Source organism: Capra hircus (genome assembly GCF_001704415.2).
Source record: "Capra hircus breed San Clemente chromosome X unlocalized genomic scaffold, ASM170441v1, whole genome shotgun sequence".
NCBI lineage: Eukaryota > Metazoa > Chordata > Mammalia > Artiodactyla > Bovidae > Capra > Capra hircus.
The window spans coordinates 26,647,824-26,673,517 of NW_017189517.1; the positions used below are offsets into that span (position 1 = coordinate 26,647,824).

Sequence of the window (25,694 nt, forward strand, 5' to 3'; positions counted from 1 at the left end):
TGAAATAGACATGCTGCTAAGAGATCTGGCCTTCCCTGGATTCACAGAAGCCATCAACCATGCATGCCCTATATGTAGGTGTGACTGCTTGGTCTTTGAAGATGGGAAAAGTGGGGAACGTGCCCTTATGGCAGTGATAGGATCCACTTAGAAGCGCTGCATGGCTCCACAGAAATTACTGGTCATTTTTAAACTCTCAGCACATTAAGTAACCAGACAAAATTGCTGCAGTTAGCAGAACCTCACTTTGCACTTGAGGAGGCTTTACAGGGTCACAAGTACTTCAAGACTCACATCCTTATTTCTGTCTTGTTTTTCAGTCGCTAAGTTGTGTCTGTCTCTTTGTGGACCCTATGGACTGCAGCATGTCAGGTTCCTTCGTCCTTCACTATCTTCCGGAATTTGCTCAAATTCATGTCCATTAATTCGGTGATGCCATCTAACCATCTCATCCTCTGCCGCTCCCTTTTCCTCCTGCCCTAAATCTTTCCCAGCATCAGGTGACTCTTTGCAATGAGAAATGAGTTGACTCTTCACATCAGGTGGCTGAAGTATTGGAGCTTCAGCTTCAGTCCTTCCAATGAATATTCAGGGTTGACTTCCTTTAGGATTGACTGGTTTAATTTCCTTGCTGCCCAAGGGACTCTGGAGAGTCTTCTCCAGGACCACAATTGGAAACATCAATTCTTCAGCGCTCAGCCTTCTTTATGGTCTAACTCACATCTGTACATGACTACTGGAAAAACCATAGCTTTGACTATACCGACCTTTGCTGGCAAAGTGATACGATGTCTAGTTTTGTCAAAGCTTTTTTTCCAAGGAGCAAGTATCTTTTAATTTCTTGGCTGCAGTCACCATCTGAAGTGATTTTGGAGCCCAAGAAATTAAAATCTGTCACTGCTTCTACTTTTTTCCCTTTTATTTGCCATGAAGTGATGGGACCGGATACCATGATCTTCATTTTTTGAATGTTGAGTTTTAAGCCATCTTTTCCACTCTTCTCTTTCACCCTCATCAAGAGGCTCTTTAGTTTCTCTTCTCTTTCTGCCATTAGAGTGGCAGTGCCATCTGCATCTGCGGTTGTTGGTATTTCTTCCTGCAATCTTGATTCCAGCTTGTGATTTATTTCTGTCTTAAGCATCTTCATTTTATATCTCAGTTCAGAATATGTTCTTTGATTCTTAGGAAACAATTTCTTGGAAGGTGAAGAGGATAAGGAAAGGAGTGGGAAATGGAGAGGTGACAGGAGCGTGTGTAAACGCTTCTAGAAGATCAGTAAATCCTCTGGACTCCAGGTAATTGCCTTCCCAATACCACCCTCCTACCCGCGCCTCCCCGCCACCCCCGGCTCCCAGCGCCCCAGCCCACAACAGTCTCTGCCCAACTAGACAACCTGCCACAGGTGCAGGCCCCCACCACCCAGCTGTTTCCTGCCCTGCTCCCCCGCCCCAAACGTGAGGAGGACCGATGGGTAAGAAAATGGTGTGGGGAGGAGGTGACCCAGGCATATCGCTCCGGCCGGAAAACCATTCTCCCTCCTTCGACCTCTGACACCGGCGCGACCCCTCCTAGGCGAAGCACACAATAGATGGCCGCTCCACGTCGTTCCCCAGCCCCTCTGGCGCCCCTGCCCTGGGGGCTTGAGGGGTGAGCGGAGGCTAGAGTTCCCCAGCCCTCCAGCGGGCACTGCAGCCTAACGGGCGGGAAAGGAGCGCTGGAGCAGAGCGTGCTGCACTCTTGGCGACTTTCCGTGTCCTCCCGCCCCCGCCACCCCCCAAATACACACGAAAAATGAAGCAGCCAGATCTCTTCTCCCGGATGCGGCTGCACCAGCAACATCAGCTGCGGGCGGAGCCCGAGCGGTTGCCACTTCCCCCCTCTTCCCTCGTGACCCTGGGCCCCCCTCCCGCGCTCCCTCCCTCTCCGCACACCCTTCCCCGCCAGACACACCCTCCTCCTCCGGCAGCTCGCGCGGAGCTCGGGCTCTCTAGGGGAGGGAGCCGCCGCTGCCGTGGGGCAGGACTGCGAGCGAGCGAAGGAGGGCGGGGCCGCGGGGGGCGGGAGGAGGAGCCGCAGGAGCCGCGCCGCCGCCGAGCTGCGATGTGGCCGGCCAGCCGGCGTGTAAACACGGGGAGCAGCCGCGGCCGCCCCGGCCCCGGGCACTGAGCACGCCCGCCGAGACCTGCCCGCCGCTGCCATGGCCGAAGTGCGCAAATTCACCAAGCGGCTCAGCAAGCCGGGCACGGCGGCCGAGCTCCGGCAGAGCGTGTCGGAGGCCGTGCGGAGCTCGGTGGTGCTGGTGAGTGACCGAGGGGTCCCCAGGGACACGCTCCAGGCGAGGACGATCGGGCGGCTTCCCGCGCGCGCGCGGGGCCGGGACGGGGACGGCTCAGCCTGTGGCCGCCCGGTGCGCTCCGCGCTTTTTTCTCCGCTTCAGTAAGTTTTTGCCGCGGCCACCCCTCGCTGGGGGTCCGAGTCCCAGGCGCCCGCTGACAGCGCCGCGGCTGCCCGGCTGCCCCGCAAGGCGGAGGAGGCGTGCGCTCGGCTGGACGCCGACGGGCCATCGGGGGCTCGGAACCGGGGTCCGGGAGGGGAGCATGAGCTGGAGAGCGGACTCCGCTCCCCGAGACCCGGCACAAAGAGCCTGAGACCCGGGCGCGGCGAGATCCCGATTCCCTCCTGGCCGCACCTGAGGCAGCCTAGGCGGAAGGATGCGATGAGCATTTTGCACACACACGCACGCGCGCGCGCACATACACACACACACATACACTCACACACCGTGTACACAAAAAAAGAACCCCACCCAAAAAGCCCCGGGCGCCCAAGCTCCGGCGGGCGGTGAGAACAGAGGAAGCGCAGCGACTTCCTCCTGCTACTGGGGAGAGGGTGGTGATGGGTGTAGAAGGGGTGCTGCTGGCGCTGGCGCTCAGAAGGGAGCGGATTGGAGACAACGGGGTTCCTGGGCGAGTGGGCGCGGGCTCGGCAGCCGCAGGGCCAGGGTGTCCCCTGGGACCCGGGAGCGCTCCAGAGGCGAGGAGATGGACCCGTGGGGTTTTAGGAGAAGATGGTGTGCGCTAGTCCGGGGATGGAGGACCTAGGTTCAGAGCCCCACCGCTCAGGGCTGGGGGATGGGGATTGGAAAGCGCGCTGACCCCTTGGGAACCCTTCCGTTGTGCCCTCGGGTTGTCAGACTCGGGAGCTCAGCGGACGGGTACTAACGGGCTTCTCCTGTTTTCAAGACGCTTGTTGCCAATTTCCTGGACCAGCGATCAAAACCTAAATAAGCAATCAGACTGGTTAATTACTGTTTGTTTTGTTGCTTTGGTTGGTTGGTTGGTCGTTTTCGTCTCTCTCTAGTCCCTCTACCTTACCCCAAGTTATCTGCTGTGTTTAAATTTCACCATTTAAGAGTGAGTTCTTTTTGTTAAAACAACTTATCATCGGAAGGGAACTTCACAGCCTTTCCTTGTAATTTTTCTGTTGATCTTGTAGTATCTGTGATAAAACCAACATAAAAGGGAGGCCAAAAAAAAAGGAGGCCAGGGACCTGATCCCAACTGTGGAGAAAGTTGACATTAGTGGGAGTTCTGGAGGAGGATCAAAGGCAAAATATGTACCTTTGAGATAAAGATCTGATCCCTAATAGCTACAACTGTGCAAAGCCAAGTGACTTTAAAGAAATCTCTCTGTCCTGGCTGGAACCTTGAAAGTTTAATCCTGCTGTTTAGCAGAGCTAAAAACCCAGACCTTTAATGTTGTTTTAATGGACTTGGCTTATTGTGTGTCTCACTGATTGTAGAATGAGGTCCTGTTGGGCTCAGATTGGAACCTCGATTGTCAGCACAGCCCCTTAAGATTGGAAGGCAAGCTGTGTGTAGGGAATTTATACCAGGGCTCTTATCTTGGGTGATTGTTAACAAGTGATTCAATCTCCCTAGCACAGGAAACCCTTTTCTAAATTCAGGAAGAAAGAAAAATCTCACTTAAGCAGGGGTGGCTGGCCCTCTACCACACCCTGTGAAGTGGACAGATGGTCTCAAGAGAATAAATGGGCCTCAGCAAACCTCCACTGGGATTTGACCAGCATTTGACCTGCCACCCTCAGCAGCGTAAAGTTAACATTAGCATTCTTGCCCAGGTTTTCGGGTTTGAAAAAGAATTTGGGGTAACACAGGTACCTTCCTAGCCACTGACTCTTTGGCAAAGCTCAAAAAGCTGTTAGTGGGAGGAGACTCCAATGAGAGATGCTGCCAACCTAGCTTACTTGGGACCAAGGCCACAGACTTTAACAGGCAAGGCACAGAAATATTTATTTACTACTTTGGTATGTAGTCCACACTGAAATTTTGGGAGCTGGGGAGAACTGATTCTAGGAATCTAAATCTGTATCTGTTGAGTCCTTACTGTGTGCAAGACACAATCCTAGATGCCTTAAAATGATGAGTGAATGTAGATGACTTTATTTTCATTTGTTTCATTAGTTCCAGCCTGGATTGGGTATACATATGTGTTTGTCAGGAGGATGCCCAGATTATATACCTAAGTCAATTATAGATTATTCATAGCGTATTAGTGAATGCTGTTTTAAAGTGGCTCAGTCAATTAAGAAATGAGGAAACAATCGTAAAGGAGTATACTCTCCTAAATGGCTGTCTTTCTTGGCCCCTGCTTTCCTGACACCAAGAGCTCATTAAGCAAAGCCACGCGTGACTGGAGAGTGAGTAGACCATGCACATTGCAGCTGCCGACGAAACGTCTGATTCTTTTCTGATTTAAGACCCAAAATGTTTATTTGTGACTGCTGAGGTGGGATTTATACTTGCTGCTGTAAACCCACGACGCTCAAGTTAGGGCTTCAACATGGAGTCACATTCATTAGATTCTAATATGGAGTCATTCCTGCTGCAGATCAAGCTTTCTTGTGGTATATCTTTTACTAGAAGTTGGAAAACCCACCAAGCTGAACAAATATACAGAATTTCCTGTTTAGGTGGTTTGTTAAAAAAAACCAAAACAGTTATACCCTTTTTGGCATATTGCTAACATCATTCAGTTTTGTTCACTGAAAAATTCAGAAGGCCTGGGCTATATATAGCATGTAGTTGTGTATTCAGACCTTCATCCAGTTATCAGTACTTCCTCGAATCTATTAACTACGTAATGAAGCAGAGAAAGAAAGACCATTTTGTGGCTGCATTTTCTTGGCATTTTTATGAAGGATACTTTTAACCCAAGCAAAGGGATAATTACAGAATTAACCACTGGCAGAGGTTTCTCAAGAAAGACTTGGGGAGGAATATTATAACCTGAGAGTGTATGTGATTAACTGAGAAGTGTTTACATATATACACACATTTTAGAATGCAGAGTTTAACGCTGTTTTTGTTAGAATTCAGGATGGAGCTGTTTGTTCCTATGCAGAGACAAAGCCATTTGATAAACCTTTTGTATTCTGGCTGCCCTTGGGAGGAGTCCCTGTGTCAGCCTGGGAAAGTCGCCTAGTAGGTGTTTCAAAACTGTTTGCTTGCTGCTGCTGAATATACCCTTAATTCCTTGTGCGCCAAAGGATCAGGAAAGAGTTGCTAGATATTACGGGTTGTAGCCCCTTGAGGCAGGGCAACGCATGCATGGTCCCCAGGCTGGCCCCATTGCACACAAGGCAAGTAGAGAAAAGCTCTACACACACACACACAAACACACACACACACAGAGAGAAGCGTTCCTTAGGTTTGCATTTAGGGAAGGCCTGAAAATGAATCAGCTCCCCTGCTCCCTCTTCCCAGGGGAATTTGTGGAATATACTTAATTGAGTACAAAATAATAAAGCAAGTTGCAATGGGTTTTGACCGCCTGCAATGCAGGAGACCTGGGTTCGATCCCTGGGTTGGAAAGATCCCCTGGAGAAGGAAATGGCAGTTCACGCTACTATTCTTACCTGGAAAATCCCATGGACAGAGAAGCATAGCCCTATGGCAGGTCACAAAGAGCCATACACGACTGAGCAACTAACACGCACACGCACACACACACACACACACACATACACACACACTCCAGTTCAAAGACTTAGCTGGGCTCTTGATGAAATAGTCTCGCTGCTCCTGTTGGCTTTTCCAGGTTTGGAAAAGGAAGGATCTGTCTGCAAGCCCAGTGCAGAGGTTACATAGAAGCACCAAATAGTAGAATTTGTTTCTTAAGTTGAATGTGTTAAACAAATTTATCATACAAACTTTTAAATAATTATTTCACTTATCCATATTTTAAGAACATTTCTTGACATCAGTAATATAAGTCTACATAATCATGTTTAATGACTGCCAAAAATTGCACTGTGGGTGGATTATAGCTAATCATCCTTTATTGTTTGATACCTTGAGAAGCTATAATTTTGTGGCATTCTGAACACAAGCTCTCCCGGACAGTAGCTACTGGCCATCTGTGGCTATTTACATTTTCATTTAAATTAATTAAAAAATTAAAATTAAATAAAAATCAGCTCCTAAACTGCACTTGCCACAGTTCAGCTGCTCAATAGCCACATGTGTCTAGTAATTGGCAAGTAGGACAGCACAGAGAGCAAATTTCCATCACTGCAGAAAGTTATTTTGGACAGTGCAGGTATAAACATGGATTTGAACGAACATCTTTGAGCAGGTACTTTCAAACTTGCTAGATTGACCCTCTTGGATAAATTTGTAGCATCGGAATTGCTTGCTCCAACATTAGATACATATTTAGCATTGAAAGTTCCCCTTAAACCTGCTGTTAAATTGCACTGCAGAATGTTATTACCATTTACTGTTTCGTCACCAGAAATGTGTGCGTGTTCCTCCCCCAGCCCTGCATATTAGCACTGGCAATTAATATTTTTTACCCTTTGCAATCTGATAGCTGATCAATGGCATAACACTCTCCTAATTTACATTCCTTTCATTAGTCTTGAAGTGGAACAGGTTTGCATGTGTGATTAGCTATTTGTATTTCTTCTTTTGAGGATTCGAGTAAACCTTCTTACAGACTTATTTCCTGGTTTGTAATCCTTGCACTAACGGTCTCTAGCCCTAAGATTCTGTTTTGATAAGTCTGGGGTGGGGCCAGGCATCTGTATTTTTAAAAACAACCCAAGGTGATTTTGATGTGCACAGAAACACAGATCTAGGCCACTTGCCTACTCAAGGCAGGAATGTCCCCTGTACCACCCCTGACAAACGGTGACTAGCTTCTCCTTAGCCACTCTCCGCCTATGAGAGGGCTGGGTAAAAATGTTGTGCTGAAATGTGTTCTCTGTAAGTTCCACTGCTAGGCTAGGCCCAGCTCTGCTGTTTGGAGCTGCACAGAATATGTTTGCTTCCTCTTTCACATGACAACCCTTCAAATATTTGAAGACTGCCACCATGGCATTTTAAAATTCTCTCTTCCCAAAGCCAAACAGCCTTTATTTTGTTCCTTCCTCACATGATTTGGTTTCAAGATGCTTTACCATCACATTCATCCGTTGGGGCTCCTTTCCAAGGTTTCAGTGTCCTCCTTAAAATATGGAAGGCAGAGCCCAGGTTCAAGAGTCAGACCTGGGCTTGAATCTGCCCTCTGTCACCAGCTTGCATTGTGAACTGAAACAAGTAACCAGATCTTGTTGTCCTCATCTGTGAAATGGGGGTAGATAGTTGTCCCAACCTTGTGGAGTTCTCGTGGGGTCAAAGAAGGTAATATTTGGAAAGTGTCTGATGTATAAGTGATTCATAAAGGTAAGTCCCTGACTTCTTGTCTCATATCCAAAATGGGTATGAAATACTGTTACTAGATTTCTCTATAACAAAAACTGTATTCTGGAAGGGTCTAATACAGATTACAATAAAGAAGGGAGCAGTATTTCATACCCATTTTGGACATGAGCCAAGAATTCAGGGACTTGGCCGCAGATACACTGGAAATAATATGGAGGATGGGACCTGTTGCTGGGTGCCTGGAGGCCAGGTAACTAGTTAAAATGTAGCTCTGTGGCTCTGAAGAGGGACAACAAAGGCATAACTGAGGCAGTGACAATGGAGATAAGGCAGAAGAGGAGTGATAAAATCAACAGGATTTAGTGATGTCTTGAAGGGGGGTCGGAGGAGGGAAAGGAAGAAGTGGGAGGAAGAGAAAGCGGAGGCGGGGGGAGGTGGCGGCAGGGAGGTGGCGGCAGGGAGGTGGAGTCAAGATGGCTGAGGTTTGTCCACCCGGGTGACCTGGAGGATCAGCGTGTTCCATGAGAGGGGAAGGGAGAGAGTGTGTAGTGTTGTGTTTTGGCAAAAGACTGGGGTTGTTGAGGGCCCAGAAGAGTGTCCTAGATGGGATTAGGAAGGGGAGGAAGAGCCAGGGTTGAGCAGCTGGTGAGGTGAGATTGTAGGAGAGATTAGCTGATTGAAGAAGTTTGCACCTTTGGGGGTGATTAGGGAAGTGGGAGGCTGGGCATCGATAGCAGCCTCTCCAGACTTCATGGGAAGTTAGGTCACCCCCTGGGCAGCCTCCTCTCCAAGGGCTCAGCCTGACTAGCCTCTTTCCCCTAAAGAGGCTGGAGAGCACGTTTCCTGCCCTAGAGGGACTCTCAGGCCCGGAAGGGAGATGAGATGTATGCAAATGACTGAAATAGAGAAGATGGTGGTGTGGCTTCTCTCTTCAGCTAGTTACATCACTTCTGCCCAGGGCCCTGTGATCTTTTTTGTGATCCTTAAGGGTTTTTCAAGAGTTTGATCCTTCCGGGCTCAACAGTGTTAGTGTTAAATGAGCCTCTGCTAATTAAGTGTTCATCTTGGCATTGCCCACATTTACTGAACTACAGAAGCCTTTTTTTTTTTTAAATAAGAATGGAGAAAGTAAATGGCAGTTGTCTGACACTGAGAAATCCGTTTATAGTTTACCTGCGTCACTCATCTTGCCATTCCATGACTTGACCTTTGTGAGCTGCCAAAGTCCTTGCTATCTTCCTAGACTCCCAGCGCTCCACCCTGGGAGCCCCCATTGCTTGTTTGTTGGAATTCCATTCAGAGGTGTCTTCACCTCTCTGCTTTTGCTTTCTTCTGACACATAAAATTATAAGTATGTTGAAAAGTTATTAGTTTTTTTTTTTTTGTCATTTTCTTTTTTTCTTTCTTTCTGAAACACAGAAGGGAAGGCCAGAAACCACAGGCGGGAGAAAGCGCGAGAGCGGTTTCCCCTTTTCTGTAAATCCTAACGGTCATTTGATGATACATCTCTGTTTGGGATTTAGATCTCTTGGTTTCCTTCAGCTTTTGTCAGACTGCAGCGGGGTTCATGGTAACGTTGGCCCATCGCTTATATCAGCTCAGAGCCAGATGCCTTTCCAACTCTTGCAGGGCCGCACCCTGCAGGCTCCCAGAGCAGTCACTGGGGCAAAGGGACAGTTTCATTCAGCTCCGTTGCCTGTGACGCGTGTTTAGTAGGGCAGAGTAGGCTCTGAAAGCTCACGGCCTGGGTTCAAAGTCCAGCTCAGTGGCTTATTAGCTGGGTGATCTTGGGCCAAGTTTTTAACCTTCTGGGCCTCGAGAACCCTCTTATGGGTTTGTTGAAAGGCTTCAACGAGTTGCATGTAAAGCACTAGGGGCCAGGGCTTGGCACATGGAGGGCACTGAATGACTGTTGGCCTGCATTATTTTTCCTGGGCTTGATGGTGCGCAGGAGGTCTTTTGTGTATGTGTAACAAGTTAACAGACAACAGTAAATGGGTAGAAGGGAAGCAGGTACCCTTGCCTTAAAAAAAAATATTTATTCATTTGTTTTTGGCTATGCTGGGTCTTCATCGCTTCGTGCGCTTTTCTCTAGTTGCAGCGAATGGGGACTACTCTCTGGTTGTGGTGCTCAGGCTTCTCTTTGTGGTGGCTTCTCTTGTGAAGCATGAACTCCAGACACACAGGCTTCAGTAGTTGTGGCACTTGGGCTTAGTTGCTCCATGGCATGTGGGATCTTCCCAGACCAGGGATCAAACCCCCACCTCCTGCACTGGCAGGTGGATTTGCGGGTAGATTCCGACTGAGCCACCAGGGAAGCCCTGTTGTTGTTCAGTTGCTCAGTCATATCTGACTCTTTGCGACCCTATGAACTGCAGTACACCAGGCTTCCCTGTCCATCACCAACTCCTGGAGCTTACTCAAACGCATGTCCATTGAGTTGGTGATGCCATCCAACCATCTCATTCTCTGTTGCCCCCTTCTCCTCCAGCCTTCACTCTTTCCCAGCATCAGGGTCTTTTCCATGAGTCATCAGGGTCTTTTTCCTTCTCATTAGGTGGTCAAAGTATTGGAGCTTTAAGTTTGGCATCAGTCCTCCCAATGAATATACAGGGTTGATTTCCTTTAGGATTAATTGGTTTGATCTCTTTGCAGTCCAAGGGACTCTCAAGAATCTTCTCCAGCACCACAGTTTGAAAGCATCAATTCTTTGGTGCTCAGCCTTCTTTATCATCCAACTCTCACATCCATACATGACTACTGGAAAAACCATTGCTTTGACTATACAGACTTTTCTCAGCAAGGTGATGTCTCTGCTTTTTAATATGTTGTCTTGGTTTGTCATAGCTTGAAGGTTAGGAATCCCTACTCTCGCTTTTTTATTTCCTTGCTCCAGATAATGTCCCAGAGGGTGAGCTACATACATTGCTGAGCTAAGAATCATTCCCTTTTGGCAGAATAATCTGGCTGCCCATGAGGTCCTGGGGAACCACCATTCTCAGGTGGACTGGGTCATATCAGAGAGCCCAGTGGATGTGAGGTAGGACTCTGGGCTTTTGGCAATTCCTGCTTTCAGACTAGCCAGATGAATGAGTGGGAAGGCTAGTTGTCTAGTGGGGAGGAACATCCCATCCCATGTCCGGGGAAGGTTCTCTGGTCTGGGGAACTTAGGACTGGCTCTTTATCAAGGTTCCTGCAAAAGTGTGGCTAGAAGAGCATTGGGCTCTGTATGGAAGACTAGAACTTCAACACCCCTTCCTTTCCCTCTCAAAATTTTGTTAACCTTCATTTCATGCATTCATCCTTACTTCAAAAATAATCAAATGAATATTGACATTCAAATGCCTTTTTAAAGATGTATTGTGGAAACATGTAATTTTAGTGGGCACGTTTCAAGCTTAAAGGTCTCCTAAGAAATTAATGTCCTTTTCTACCCAGTTATCTTGGTTTTGCAATAGCAGGCTAAGTTCTATTAGGAATGGTGTGGACAGGTTTCCAGTGTGGTTGATATGGTAGAAAATATGCCAATTGTTCCAGGGATGTGAGGTTTGCCTATTGTCTATGCAGAGCCTCGCACAATCATGCCAAAATCTGCTATTAATGATTTCCTGCCATTCTTTGTCACCTTATTTTTATTGCCCATTGAGTTTATTGTTGACAGGAAGTTATATTTTGGCCTTTTTCAACAGCTTATGTCAGATTGTGTTATGTTTCAAGCTGCAGAGAAATGTTTGAAGGTATTCTGATACTTCAGTTTTTCCCTCCTGTTGCTTTCCCTAGTGACTTAAAGATTGAACTGAGTGAGATTTAACTAAGAAGTCAAGTGTTCTTCTAAGCCTCTGAGACCAGAACATCTTTATTTGAAGTGCTTCGTTGAAGTGGGTCAGGAGGCTGGGGAATGCCTTTGTACGAAATGATGGTTGGACAATGAAAAGACCTTGTATTTTTATAGCCCTGATCTTAGGAAGAGTTAAAAAAAACTGCAGCTATGTCTCTGACCTCCCTCGCATGTTCTTCCAGGTCACTATGAAATGCGTACTGCATTGTCATCACCTCTCTCCCATCAGAAGGGAACAGAGGCATGGTTTCAAGTGAGGCAGGCTGTAGGCCACCCATGTTTGCTAAATGACAGAACAGGTAATGAACTCCAGGTGTCTCAATTTCTTTGGCATAATCAGGTAAAGAAGCACTAGCTCCTGGGCCAAATTCCACAGTGGATTGGGTGGAGGAATCTCTTTTAGTGTGGTTAGGGTTCTCCTCCTATTGGGAAACAGTGTTTATTTCTGAACAAGCTTAGGTGTCTTTTATGGGAAAGTAGAAGGTGAGGACAGAAGGAAAAAAAGAGGGGTGATGTTGTTATTGAGCAATGCAGGCAAGATCAGTATAGATTTTTCCTTGCCAAAGTCAGCCAAAGGATTTTGAGAACTGTTTGCCATTGGCCATTCTTCCTTTCTTTGCTATTTGAATAATGATATGGGGGAAAAAATATCTCCAGGACACTGGTTCAGCTGAGGTACATGGGATCATTTTCAGGGAACTGTTTTTTATGTTTGTTTTTTTTTTTCAAGCAGGTTAGTGCTGTCCAAAAATAACAACATATATATTTCTCTCCATGCCTTTTATATGAGCAGTTTAGTTTTTCCACTTGTCAAACTGCCAGCTTTACGCCTTACAGGACCTGTTGTCAATGTTCATGGCGTGAGTAGAAGAGTGTTGTTGGCAAAACCAGTTTATTTTCATAGGTTAACAAGTTCTGAAGGCTTCGGTCCATTAAATGATTTCCTAGAGACCTGAAGGAGGGAATACCACCTTCTAAGTTGCTTAACTTTACACCCAGAAAGAACTGAAATCCAGGAGGGCTCTCCATCAACTGTTGCAAACACTGAACCAAATAGTTATTGGAAAGCTCATAGGCGCCACAGCTCTCTTTTGCCAGCAGAGTGTTTAGCTCATGCTCTAGTGCTTGTGCCGCAAAGAAGGTACTCCCTCCTAACCTGACCCTGGGGGAGAATCACTCCTCCCCTGCTGGTGATCCACGTGACTGCTTACAGAGGAGCTCTGCCTGTCTTCGCCTTCCAAACAAAATGAAACAGTCTGGCTGAATTCTCACTGGGGAAGTCAGAGGAGAATTCTGCAGAGCTTTCTCACTTCAGTTCTGTGATTGATGCCCAGCTCCCTCACCCTGCTGCCTAGCTCCCTCGCCCTGCTGCCTCTCCGTGGAGCGGGAGCTACTTGGATGTCCACTGCCAGCCTGGCATCATCCCAGGTGCAGAGCCCTAAGCAGGGGACATTGGAAAACTCACTGTATTCGAAGCTTGGGGGCTGGGCCTTAAGTCGTCTAGGCTGCTGGTTCTGCCTTGTCAAATCCACTGCTGGTCCCTGGGTTTGATCTTCTTTCTTGTCCCCAGGGGTTGCTGTCCCTGTGTCTTGGGCTTGACCCTGTATCTAACCCTCTGTCTTGGTTTGCCAGTCAAGTGCCCAGTTCCTCTAGGAGGGTTCTCATCTTGTTGCTGATCCTGAGGAGGACTGCCCTACCCTCACAGTGACTGCACAATAGCTTGAGCTTAGCAGGGGGTCTGCTTAGAGAACTCAGAAGAGGCAGAGTACTTCCATGAGGAGATCTAGTGATGGCCCTGCTGAGATGTGCGCCAGACGCATGGTCTGTTAAGTTTCCTCTGGCCCCTAGAACACATTGCCACAAACTTAGTGTCTAAAGCAGCACAGTTTATTAAACTCATAGTTCTGGAGGTTGGAAGTCTGAAACAGGTTTCACTGGGCTAATGCCAAGGTGTCTGTAAGTCCTCACTCCCTCCCAGAGGCTCTAAGAGGGGGAGCTCTTACGGTGCCTTTTCTAGTTTCTGGAGGCTGCCTACATTCCTTGACTCATAGCCTCTTCCTCTGTCTTCATGCCAGCAATGTCTGGTCAGGTCTTTCTCACATCATGTCATACTGACACTGCCTCTGTCGTCACGTCTCCTTCACTGATTCTCCCTCTCCTGCCTTCCTCCCTCCCTCACTTAGAAAGACTCATGATTACATTGGTCCCACCAGGATAACTGGTGAGGGTAATCTCCCCATCTCAGAGTCCTTAATTTAATCACATCTGCAGAATCCCTTTGCCATGTAATATCACATAGTCACAAGTTCCAGTAAATAAGAAGGGGGCATCTGCCTAGTGCTCAGGCATTGATGGAAGTTGAGGAATGGTGATCTTATGGTGGATGAGGAACACCATAGGGTCTGGAGGAGGGTCTGATAGACTGGCACACTGTGAACCAGGTGCAGAAATCTTCACAGAATTAGAATGAGAAAGCACAATCCCTTCTGAGAATTTTGGCCAGAAGAAAGCAATATAGGTCTGCAGTCTGCAATTTCAGTTTGGATGTTTTCTTAAATTCTTCATAATTAAAAAAATTTTTTCCCACACAAAAGTCTCTCAGTCTGGAGTTCTTGTAAGTGGGCACTGCTTTCAGACTTGAGGTGTTTCAAGATACAAGCTGGCCAGACACTTAGCAGGCACTTGGCCAGTTCAGGCCTATGGAATTTTCCACCCTCAGCTAAAGCGTAAAGAGGTAAGTGTGTGTGTGTGTGTGTGTGTGTGTGTGTGTGTGTGTGTGTGTGTGTGTGTAAAAGAGAAAAGGATGGTTTCACATCACAGAGAATAACTCTTTCACTGACAAGCCCAAGACACCTGTCATTTGTCCTGTGGAGAGGCACTTCATCCATCCTGATGGTAAGGTTAGACTGGCCATGGCCCTCCTGCATATTCAAGGTAATTGATGGACTCTTTCCCAGAAATGGGTTTCTAAAACACACGATTAGAGAAGCAGAGAGAAGGACTGGAAAATCTCTCTGATTCCTTCTGGCTTCATGATGGTTTCAGTTGAGAGAGAAATTGAAACTTCCTCTCTCATTCACTAAGTCCAGTCACTGCCATCTTAGACACACCACAAAAGCTTCCTGGCTGATCACGTTTTCACCAGCCCTCCAAACACTGGCTATAACAATATCCATGATGAGCTGATGGCAGAGAGCCTGACTGCCCTGAAGAAGCACTCTATCATCGATGTGGATTGCATTTTCTATTTTTACATCAGTTCTAATTGGTCATGGCTATATTTCTCTGAGGGCTGGCCTATCTTTTTACAGGCCCTTGAATAACTGGTTGAAATGTACTAAAAAATATTATGTAAATCTGGGGGTTGGCAAGATTTTGATTAAAAATCTTATAGACAAAATATACATGAACCATCTTCCCTTTCTCTCGTTCCATTTGTCCTTTCCTTTCTGCTTAATAGGAAAACTGTTCCAATTCTCCTTATAAGCCATCTCCATAAAAAAATTCAGATGTTTTCAGTGGAATTATCATAAAAATTTTTTCCTAATGTATTTATATACTGCTTATCTCTAGAATGTGAAAGGGTATTAACTGTAATCCTATTTAAATATTTAGAAATGGATGTTCATTTTCATGTTACAGGCTCTTGCCCTTCAACCTGGATTATTTTATTGCAGTTAATTTCACATTATTTTACTGACTTACTCCTTTCTAGTTTGGGGTTTTTTTTTCTTTTTTACTGGCCCTCATCTGAATTATGGCTTATGGGCAGTAGGCATTAGATCAATGAGCTTCGTGACAGAGTTGATGCCTCAGGACTCTGGAACGTCTGGGAGTGTGGTATATGTCAGAAGCAACTGCAGAGCAAATGTGTTGTTTGTGAGTGAGTGAAAGAAGAGAGAGAGAGAGAGAGAGGCAAGCTGAGCTGTGAGAGATAGCAAGCTGCCTGAGCTGAAGGAAAAGATAGATACTTTGCTTCGGGTCATGCTAAAATCCCAAGGGAAATGCTTCTATAACTGTTGCTCGAATTGAAGAGAAGCAGAGAATCTATTTCCACCGATTTCTTTCTAATGGATTAAATCTACTTAGAGCAAAGTTGGGGGTGGGGTGGGGGAAGGGAGACAAAGATTTACTCTGAAGAAACTAAAGGATAAAAATAAGTTAAGACGGAAGGAAGTGTTCCCCCCCCCTCATTATAGTAGACCAGGAGTCCAGAGATTAAAATATTAACTATTTAATGAGAGTAGCCAGTATATCTTTAGATTCAGACAGGAAGAAATCCACCCCTGTAGAAACCATACTAGGCAAATGGGACAGTTGTGGGTGGGACCAGAGCAGGGGTGAGTAGACATTCAGGAGATGATAGCAGTGCACCCTGTCAACTCGCATAATTCAAGACCTCGAATTAATTAGTGAAGGAGTGTGCAGGACACTTGTGTGCAGTTCTCTGCTGTATATGATCGTTGGGACCCAGTTCTCCAACTCGAGGGTTCAAGACTTGAAACCTGCAAAGGCCAGATTTCTTTTGGGAGTCAAGGGTTGGCTGGCTCTCACTTCCTCCATCTTCATGTAGTAGAAGGGCCGCAGTTCACAACAATCCAGACCCGTATTTCTCAAGGCAGCAAACTCTGCTAGACAGGAATGTCATGGAGACTGTCACTGAAGCCTTGAGAATTACTCTGAGTTCAGCACCCGCTGGAGCTGGATTCCTTTGGCTGACTTCATGCTCTCCCTATCAGATTTCCTTTCTTTCTCTTTCTACCTTCAACTGTTCCCTGACTGTTCCCCCCTCATTTTGATTTTCCTCAGTTGCTGTTCCCAGCAGCGCTCACCTCTCTGTACTGCAACCTTCCAGAAAAAGCTTCTGTAGATCTGGATCTCTGGCTCCAGTTGTACCACAACTTTCCCATCTCCAGCCCCGTGCTCTGGAAACTTCTTTCCACTGTGGGCACTTTCTTACTCGCCCTTTTCATCTTTTTCTCACCTCTTCCTTCCCTCTCCTCCATGTTTGGCCATAAAGTGTTCTCCATGGGACAAGGCCATCACTGTGTTTATTTTTTTTAACCTTTTCTTTAGCCAAGGATGGAAAATTCCAAAGGCCTGAGCTAGTGATGGCTGGGTTTCTTTTCTGGAAATTCAATGGCCTGGATGCTAAGGGAATGTCGTGGAGCTACACATCTGGCAAGGTTGTCCTCTAAAATGTCCTGGCTTTGGATTTAGTTCCAACTAAAAGAAGAGGTTCTGTCTGCGGAATTATGGAATAAGAATGAAGAGTTTAAGAAATGATATAATTACAAGTCCAGAGCCCAGTTTACGTCACTTTGTGTTTTTTTTTTGAGTTTTTTTTTTTTTTGTCTGTGTTTCATTAGGAAAGAGTGGCCTTTGGCTTAGTAGGCGTTTCAAAAGTGAAACCTTCCACATGAGACACAAATGAAGTTCCTGCAGTTCAATTTAATGGAGGATTTTGCTTTCTTGGGGTGATGAGTTGGCAGAGGCCATACACATTTCATAGCAACAGGGGTTATTGCAGAGTGTCTCCCGGGGGGCACCGGAGTCCTCCCGGTTGACACCAGGTGGAATGGAGCAGGGCTGCCCCACTGTCACGGTTCTTGTCCCTCCCCTGGAGAAATCCCTTAGGCAGGATCTTGTCTCCATGTCCCTAGGAGTATGACATACTAGAGTGGATCATCTTGGCAACAAGCAAAGCAGTTACTGTCTTGAAATAGCTAGAAACTGACCTCCCATTCTGCTACCTCTCAGGAAAATGAGGGAAAATGACAAAATCTCCAAACTCAATTCTACCTGCATTGGCTCCACATTACTGGAAATGAGCACCTAGATTTCTTAGCAGGACTTCCTGTTCCTTCCTGTCCACCAGGAAGGCCCATCCCACTTTTGGATTCTCTTCTCCCATCACATCCCTTCCTGTTGCCTGTACTCCAGCTGCACTGGACCATTAGTGGTCCAGTAACTACTGCTCCCCCAAAACACTAAACCTTCTCATCTCCATGCTTTCGCACATGCTGATTCCTTTTCCTAGAAGGCCCTTCCAGTTCCTTCCCTGCTAAAGGGAATCTTATCTGTCTTGCAGGGTTTAGGTCAAATGGCCATCCTTCACTGCTCCCCACCCCCTCACAACTGTATACATTCGGAACAAGATGCCCATAGCCTCTTGCTTCTTGTATTGGTTTCCTGAGACTGCCATAAAAAATTACCACCAACTCGGTGGCTTAAAAACAATGGATTAATTCTCTTATACTTCTGGAGGCCAGAGTCCAAAATCAGTATCACTGGGCCACACTTCCTTTGGAGAATTCAGGGCCACTTCTGTTTCTTGTCTCTCCCAGCTCTGGTAGCTGCCAGCATTCCCTGTCTTGTGGCTGGATCACTCTAGTCTCTGCCTCTGTGGGTCATGTTGCCTGCTCTTTGGTAGTGGCAAATCTCCCTCTGCCTGTTTCTATTTTATTTTTAACTTTTTATTTTATATTGGAGTGTAGCTGATTTGGTCTTCACAACCAAGATAATCACGATGGTGTGATCACTCACCTAGAGACAGACATCCTGGAATGTGAAGTCAAGTGGGCCTTAGAAAGCATGACTACGAACAAAGGTAGTGGAGGTGATGGAATTCCAGTGGAGCTATTTCAAACCCTGAAAGCTGATGCTGTGAAAGTGCTGCACTCAATATGCCGGCAAATTTGGAAAACTCAGCAGTGGCCACAGGACTGGAAAAGGTCAGTTTTCATTCCAATCCCAAAGAAAGGCAATGCCAAAGAATGCTCAAACTACCCCACAATTGCACTCATCTCACATGCTAGTAAAGTAATGCTCAAAATTCTCCAAGCCAGGCTTCAGCAATAAGTGAACCATGAACTTCCAGAAGTTCAAGCTGGTTTTAGAAAAGGCAGAGGAACCAGAGATCAAATTGCCAACATCCGCTAGATCATAGAAAAAGCAAGAGAGTTCCAGAAAAACACCTATTTCTGCTTTATTGACTATGCCAAAGCCTTTGACTGTGTGGATCACAATCAACTGTGGAAAATTCTGAAAGAGATGGGAATACCAGACCACCTGACCTGCCTCGTGAGAAACCTATATGCAGGTCAGGAAGCAACAGTTAGAACTGGACATGGAACAACAGACTGGTTCCAAATAGGAAAAGGAGTACGTCAAGGCTGTGTATTGTCACCCTGCTTATTTAACTTCTATGCAGAGTACATCATGAGAAACGCTGGGCTGGAAGAAGCACAAGCTGGAATCAAGATTGCCAGGAGAAATATCAATAACCTCAGATGTGCAGATGACACCACCCTTATGGCAGAAAGTGAAGAGGAGCTGAAAAGCCTCTTGATGAAAGTGAAAGAGGAGAGTGAAAAAGTTGGCTTAAAGCACAACATTCAGAAAATGAAGATCATGGCATCCAGTCCCATCACTTCATGGGAAATAGATGGGGAAACTGTGGAAACAGTGTCAGACTTTATTTTGGGGGGCTCCAAAATCACTGCAGATGGTGACTGCAGCCATGAAATTAAAAGATGCTTACTCCTTGAAAGAAAAGTTATGACCAACCTAGATAGCATATTCAAAATCAGAGATATTACTTTGCCAACAAAGGTCTATCTAGTCAAGGCTGTGGTTTTTCCAGTAGTCATGTATGGATGTGAGAGTTGGACTGTGAAGAAAGCTGAGCGTCGAAGAATTGATGGTTTTGAACTGTGGTGTTGGAGAAGACTCTTGAGAGTCCCTTGGATTGCAAGGAGATCCAACCAGTCCATTCTAAAGATCAGTCCTGGGTTTTGTTTGGAAGGAATGATGCTAAAGCTGAAACTCCAGTACTTTGGCCACCTCATGCAAAGAGTTGACTCATTGGAAAAGACTCTGATGCTGGGAGAGATTGGGGGCAGGAGGAGAAGGGGACGACAGAGGATGAGATGGCTGGATGGCATCACCGACTCAATGGACGTGGGTTTGGGTGAACTCCGGGAGTTGGTGATGGACAGGGAGGCCTGGCGTGCTGCAGTTGATGGGGTTGCAAAGAGTTGGACACAACTGAGCAACTGAACTGAACTGAACTGATAGCTGATTTACAATATTATAGTTTCAGGTGAGTGGTAAAGGGACTCAGCCATACATATACATGTATCCATTCTCCCCCAAACTCCCCTCCCCTCCAAGCTGCCACATTAACACTGAGCGGAGTTCCCTGTGCTATACCATAGGACCTTTTTAGTTATCCATTTTAAATATAGCAGTGTGTATATGCCCATCCCAAACTAACTATCCCTTCCCTGTACCCTTCCCCCTGGCAACCATAAATTCATTCTCTAAGTCTGTGAGTGTGTATCTCTTCTGTTAAAAATGTTCATTTGTATAATTTATTTTTAGATTCTGCATATAAGGGATGTCATACCATATTTCTTCTACTCTGACTTACTTCACTCAGTATGATCATCTCTAAGTCCATCCTTGAGGTTGCAAAGGGCATTGTTTCATTCTTTCTCATTCCCTCTGCCTTTTTCTTATAAGGATGTTTGTGATGGCATTTAGGGCCCACCTTGATAATCCACAGTGATCTTGATTTCTTTATCTTGAGACCCTTATGAACTCAAACACATGTTAGAGATCCTTTTGCCATAAGGTATCATTTGGGAGTTCCAGGGATTATGATGGGGACATATCTGGGTGAGGGGAGAATTTTTCAGCCTACCACTCCAGTTCTCTAGTTTTAGAGAGGACTGATTTCATTCAGCCTCATAACTATCTATGGTTGACAACTTCTCTCGCCCATTAACATGTAAATGCCTAAGCAGCAGGCAGGAGAGTAGAAGGGGCTGATGCATAGTTGTCTGAGTGCCAGAAAGGCCCAGTGATTGCTCTGACCCTCTGTGTTACCTTGGACAGGCTATTAAACTGTGTGGAAACACCTTATGCTCATTTGTAAAGAGGAAATAGTATCAACCTCAGGGTGCCTTACAGAGTTGTTGTACAAAAAACAACACCCCTGCCTCAAGCTTCAACAGCCTGAATGTTCAAAAGTAAGGGATTGGCAAAATGTATATCCACACACCAGAAAACCATGCAGTCAGTAAAATGATGTCTCTGTTTATTACTGACATGGGAAAAAGTTTAGAGTATGAAACAGCATGGAAAGTATGATTGTATTTTTTTAAAATAATGCATATGTGATAATATATGGTTTTAGTTGCTTAACCACTCTGTGCCTCAGTTTTCTCATCTGTAAAATGGAGATGATGGTAGATAGTTCTGACTTCACAGGGTTGTTGTAAGATTGAGTAAAAGAATACAAGGGAACAAATAATGCCTGGAACATAGGAAGCACTGAATAAATATTTGCTGTTAGTATTATTGTTACATTCAAAGAAACATTCTCAAAGGGAATGCCTGTGTTTATAATACATGTAGGTATATAGAATATTAACAGTATGTATCTCTGAGTGCTGAGATTATGAGGAAATTTTTTTCTTGTTTTACATTTTCTGTTCTTAAAATGTATTATTTCTGTAATCAGAAAAAGTATTGATAGAATTCAAGAAAAGCTCAATACTTACTTTTCAGGCTTGCTATAGTTTGGTGATACATATAAATGCATATGTGTATGACATGGTATCTGTATAGTAATTAGCATGGTGCTCTTATTATTAAAATAGTTTTTCCTATAATCTTACAGCTGCTTGTCCATTGCTTTCCACATCTCACATTCTCTCTTTTGAATCAACAAAATTAGGATGGTCTAGAAATTGAGACTTCAAGTCCCATTTGCGTTTCATTTCAATCTGCGTAAGTATTCCCCTAATTTTGATCATAGTGGGTTCTCTATAAAGTGAAGTTTCAAAGGGTTTGTGTATACATACTCACACACATATGCCTATAGATCTGCTGCTGCTGCTAAGTCACTTCAGTCATATCCGATTCTGTACGACCCCATAGACCTGCATATATCTATTTAATGTTTCATATTATCTTCACAACTTTTGAGAGGCAGAGATGCCTACCCTGAATTTTCTGAAATGTAAATTAAAATTGCTCTCACCTTTCTTGCATGTGACCTGTGTCTTAGGTTTGTCAATACTATAGTTATCCTTTGCTGCCATTAATATAATCAATCACTAGAGAGACTTAAATTTCAAATAAAACTATTAATGGGTGATATGCATTGATACTGCAAGGATTTATGGTTGCCATTTTCCTGATTTTGAACAGGATTACGGATTACAGTAGGCTGTATCTTTGTTCTGTTATTTAAAAACAATCTTAGATTTCTTGTGGATTTAAAACAAATGGATGGGAGAATTGGGGATGAATTAGGAGCTCGGAAATGGAAGGTCTTGCCTCTGACATTTCAGATAATTAGATGATGCTGCAGATCTTGGTAGGCAGGACGTCTTTTTCCCTTTTCCCTGTGTGCTCCCCCTTTTTTCCTATCAGTATGCACATGCTTGAATTCATTATTTTTGGTTGCTTTTGTCCTGTCTTTTCCCCACCACATTTCATGCTCCATTTTATTTCTAGCACCCATTCTGATCATAATATAAAAGTGGTTTATAAAAATTGATTTGTTGTATTTAAACTGAGCTTTGAATATTTTCATAACTTGTAGCGGAGAGGGAGGCCTGAATAGGGTGAACGCAGAGGAATTTTAAAGCAGTGAATTCTCCAGGCAAGAGTACTGGAGTGTGTTGCCATTTCCTTCTCCAGGGGATCTTCCCGACCCAGGGATCGAACCCAGATCTCCCACAATGCGGGCAGAGGCATCGAACCCAGATCTCCCACATTGCGGGCAGATGCTTTAATCTCTGAGCCACCAGGGAAGCCCGTATGATACTCTAGTGGGAGATAAATGTTGTTATGTATTTGTCCAAACCTAGGCTGCGGGTGATTAACATGCATCAGTGATGGTTCATGGATTGTAACGAATGTACCACTCTGGTGGGGGCTGTTGACAATGGGAGAGGGTTGTGCTGTACGTGTGGGCAGGGGGTACATGGGAACTGAACTCTCTGTACTTTCAGTTTTGCTGTGAACCTAAAATGACTTGAAAAACTAGTCTATTTAAAAAACACCACACATCAAATCTTTTATTTTTAGAAAAATAAACGTAATTCTTTTGTGCTTGTGTGGATCTTTAATTTTTTTTTCTTTGCCTGTTAATGGTCCTAATTTCCTCCACCCCCCCATCCCTGGTAGTTTGGAAGGTTGCATTCCTACCTCTCTTGCCAACTTGTCTGGTAAAATTGTGAAGACTAACAAATGTGGATTGAATACTTTGAAGGCTTTGGACTAAAAGTGCTAGGTAAAAAGCAAAGCAATTTTATTGTTAGAATAGGGGAATAATGAGTCAGAAATTGTAAGGTCAACTCCTCACTGAACGACCTTGAAGGCAATGAAATGGGTATTGAAGAACCACGTGAAGGTACCTGTAATTAAATTTAAGCTTTGGTACAGGTGTGTTTGCTCAATGAAGCCCATGTGCAAATCATGTTATTTAGCATACACTAGGGGAATCTGATTTTTGAATACGTTTGATTGGAATTCTTTGGCGAAGCAAACAAAATCCTTTTGTAATGCAAATCACCACCCCAAAATTTTTATCTTTTGTAAGGTAGGATTTAATGCTTTAAAGTTGAGACAGTTGTTTTGCCATTTACAATCAGATTGTTTTGGTGCCTAGGTGTGAAGAATCGCTCTGGGAAGTTGCATTAACTCCTTCAGGCCTGAGGAAGCCATTTAGTCAATTATTGTTTCTGGGAGCTAAATAATACCCTTGTCACCTGAAAGATTTAAAATAGCCTTTGTAAGTAGCTCCTTAGTCTCTGAAAAAACATGACTCATTCTTTCATTGTAATCTGAAAGAAATCCAAGTGTCAGAAGACTCTGGGAAATGGACTTAAGTTATATTTCTAAACATCGATACTAGAGCTTTTAAATATTAGGAAACCAATCATAATATGGGTGAAAAGTTGATGTTGGAGCCACTGTATTAGGATGTAGATGAACGGGCAAGGGGTGGATTGGCAGTCCTTTCTAGAATATTCCTTGGGAAATTCTTGTTGGTGGCATTAAGAGTCTTACGCTCCAGTTGAATTCTGTATACCATGGATTGTCTTATTCTTTTGCCCACCCTGACCCCTGCATTTCTGATTGCCTCATGGTTACACATGACCTGATAACATTTCTTTTGCCAGCCTTACTGAGTTTTGCTTCCCCCATAGCAGTCTTTGGATCTATCTTCTGCAGTGAAAGGAGACTAAGGGTATTAGAACAAGTCTTGCATTAGTGCTGGGAGATAGATTGCATTCCTATACTTCTTAAAACCGACGTTCTTGACAATATAAAATGGGGCTGTGGAGGGTGAGGTTGTCCAAGTCTGGGTCAGCCATTGCCTTTCATTGACCTCGGTGGATGCCACTTAATGGAAAAATATGATCAGGGTTCACCCTATGGAATCATTGCTTAATAGTGTAGATGACTCATTGGAACTAGTGTGTTAGAAAATCACTTCCAGATGTGTCACAGAAACTTTTCCAAAAGGGAGAAGTAAACTCTGGAAAACTGAGTTAGTTTTCCTTTTGATTTTTATGATCTTAGTGCCAGAATCAAATCTTCCTGTATGCAGTTAGTCAACAGAGAGTACGATTCTGTTCACTTACTGTGAGATTGGAATGCACGCAAGTGAGGGGCTGCCTTCAGCCTGCCTCCTTCTCCTGTGTTAACTTCAGTCCTTTGGTCTCCCATCTTCTCCCAGTGATGAAGGGTCTGGAAACCTTGCCTAGTCCCTCCATACGAATGAGATATGAGCCTCATTCGTTATCATTATTAGCAAATATCTATGGAACATTCCTATGTGAAGGCTCATTGCTAGGTCTTGTAAAGGGTGGAAAAAATATGTAGTTGGAGAGCAGAAGTACCGGTGATACAGCAAAGTGACTGAGAATGTGAACTGTGGTATCAGCATCTGAGTTGAAATGCCACTCTCTGGTTGGAGAACGTTGGGAAAGTTACTTCACTTTCTAAAGTCTCAGTTTCTTGGTCTGTAAAATGGGACAGACAGTGATTATAATATCTACTTTGTGAGGTAAGTGTGAGACCTCAATGACATAATTCATGGTAAATGCTTGGCGTCAGCTACATAAGCATTAGCTATCATTATTCATCTACTTTGCCCCCATGTGTAGTTTGGGTGTGTTTGTGAATGAAAGAACATGAAATATGAGCTGTTGACTGATGCCCTCCAAGAAGCAACTCCAGTGTACAATTCTGTGAGTTGCTTTTTAAGCTGATCTCACTCCAGCAGAGAACTCGCTGGCCGGTCCTATTCAGTGAATTTTGAGTTGGGCTGCGTGAGAAGGGATAATGAGTTGTCATCTCCTCAGAGGCACACAATGACAGATCTTGTAGATCATGCAATCGTCAGAGGAAAGTATTCATAAATAGCCCAGCCTGGAGCCCTTGCAAAAAAAACCAAGCCCACTTCAATAAGGTGCCATTGGTAAATAAAATCTTAGGATTTCCAGCCTACTTATTTTTTCACAACTTTACCTGTCATCATACTGCATTCGAGCAGTTTTTGATTGAATATGTATTTTTCCCAGATCTTAAGCCAATATGTGTTTCTATAGTAGAATACAATCAAAACATAAATATTTTTATTGTATTTATTTGTCTGTTCTGGGTCTTAGTTGCAGCTTGCAAACCCTTAGTTACAGCAGGTGGAATCTAGCTCCCCTACCAGGGATCAACCCCGCCACCACCCCCCCCCACACACACACACATTGGGAGCACAGAGTATCAGCCACTGGACCAACAGGGAAGTCCCCAAAACATTTTTAAAACTTGAAAACTGCATCAGAAGAGGAAAAGATCATACCTATGACTGTTTGGTAGAAATGGATGTCTTGGGGACTTCCCTGGAGATCCAGTGGTTAAGAATCCAAGCTTCCACTGCAGGGACATGGGTTTGATCCCTGGTTGGGGAACTAAGATCCCACATGTCGAGTGATGCTGCCAAAAAATGTTGAAAAAACTGATGTCTCTACTTTTTCTGAAGAATTAAAAATGGTTAAGAATTTGTGAGACTGCCACTGAAACTACTGTAGTGGTTAAGAGTGTTC

The 25,694-nt window shown here is 44.8% G+C and overlaps 1 protein-coding gene across 5 annotated transcripts in view; it reads left to right on the forward strand.

Annotated features, from left to right (window-relative positions):
- Window positions 1-2,052: 2,052 nt before the first annotated feature.
- Window positions 2,053-25,694, forward strand: part of DOCK11 (dedicator of cytokinesis 11) — a 212,984-nt gene continuing 189,342 nt past the window's right edge. For 2 of the 5 annotated variants that reach the window (XM_018044192.1, XM_018044191.1), the window contains exon 1: window positions 2,054-2,299. In XM_018044192.1, the coding sequence (XP_017899681.1) occupies window positions 2,198-2,299 (102 nt within the window). In that variant the 5' untranslated portion in view covers window positions 2,054-2,197. Of the gene's footprint in view, window positions 2,300-25,694 lie in introns of all 5 variants that reach the window. The other 3 variants (XR_001917616.1, XM_018044188.1, XM_018044189.1) reach the window with 3 other exon arrangements.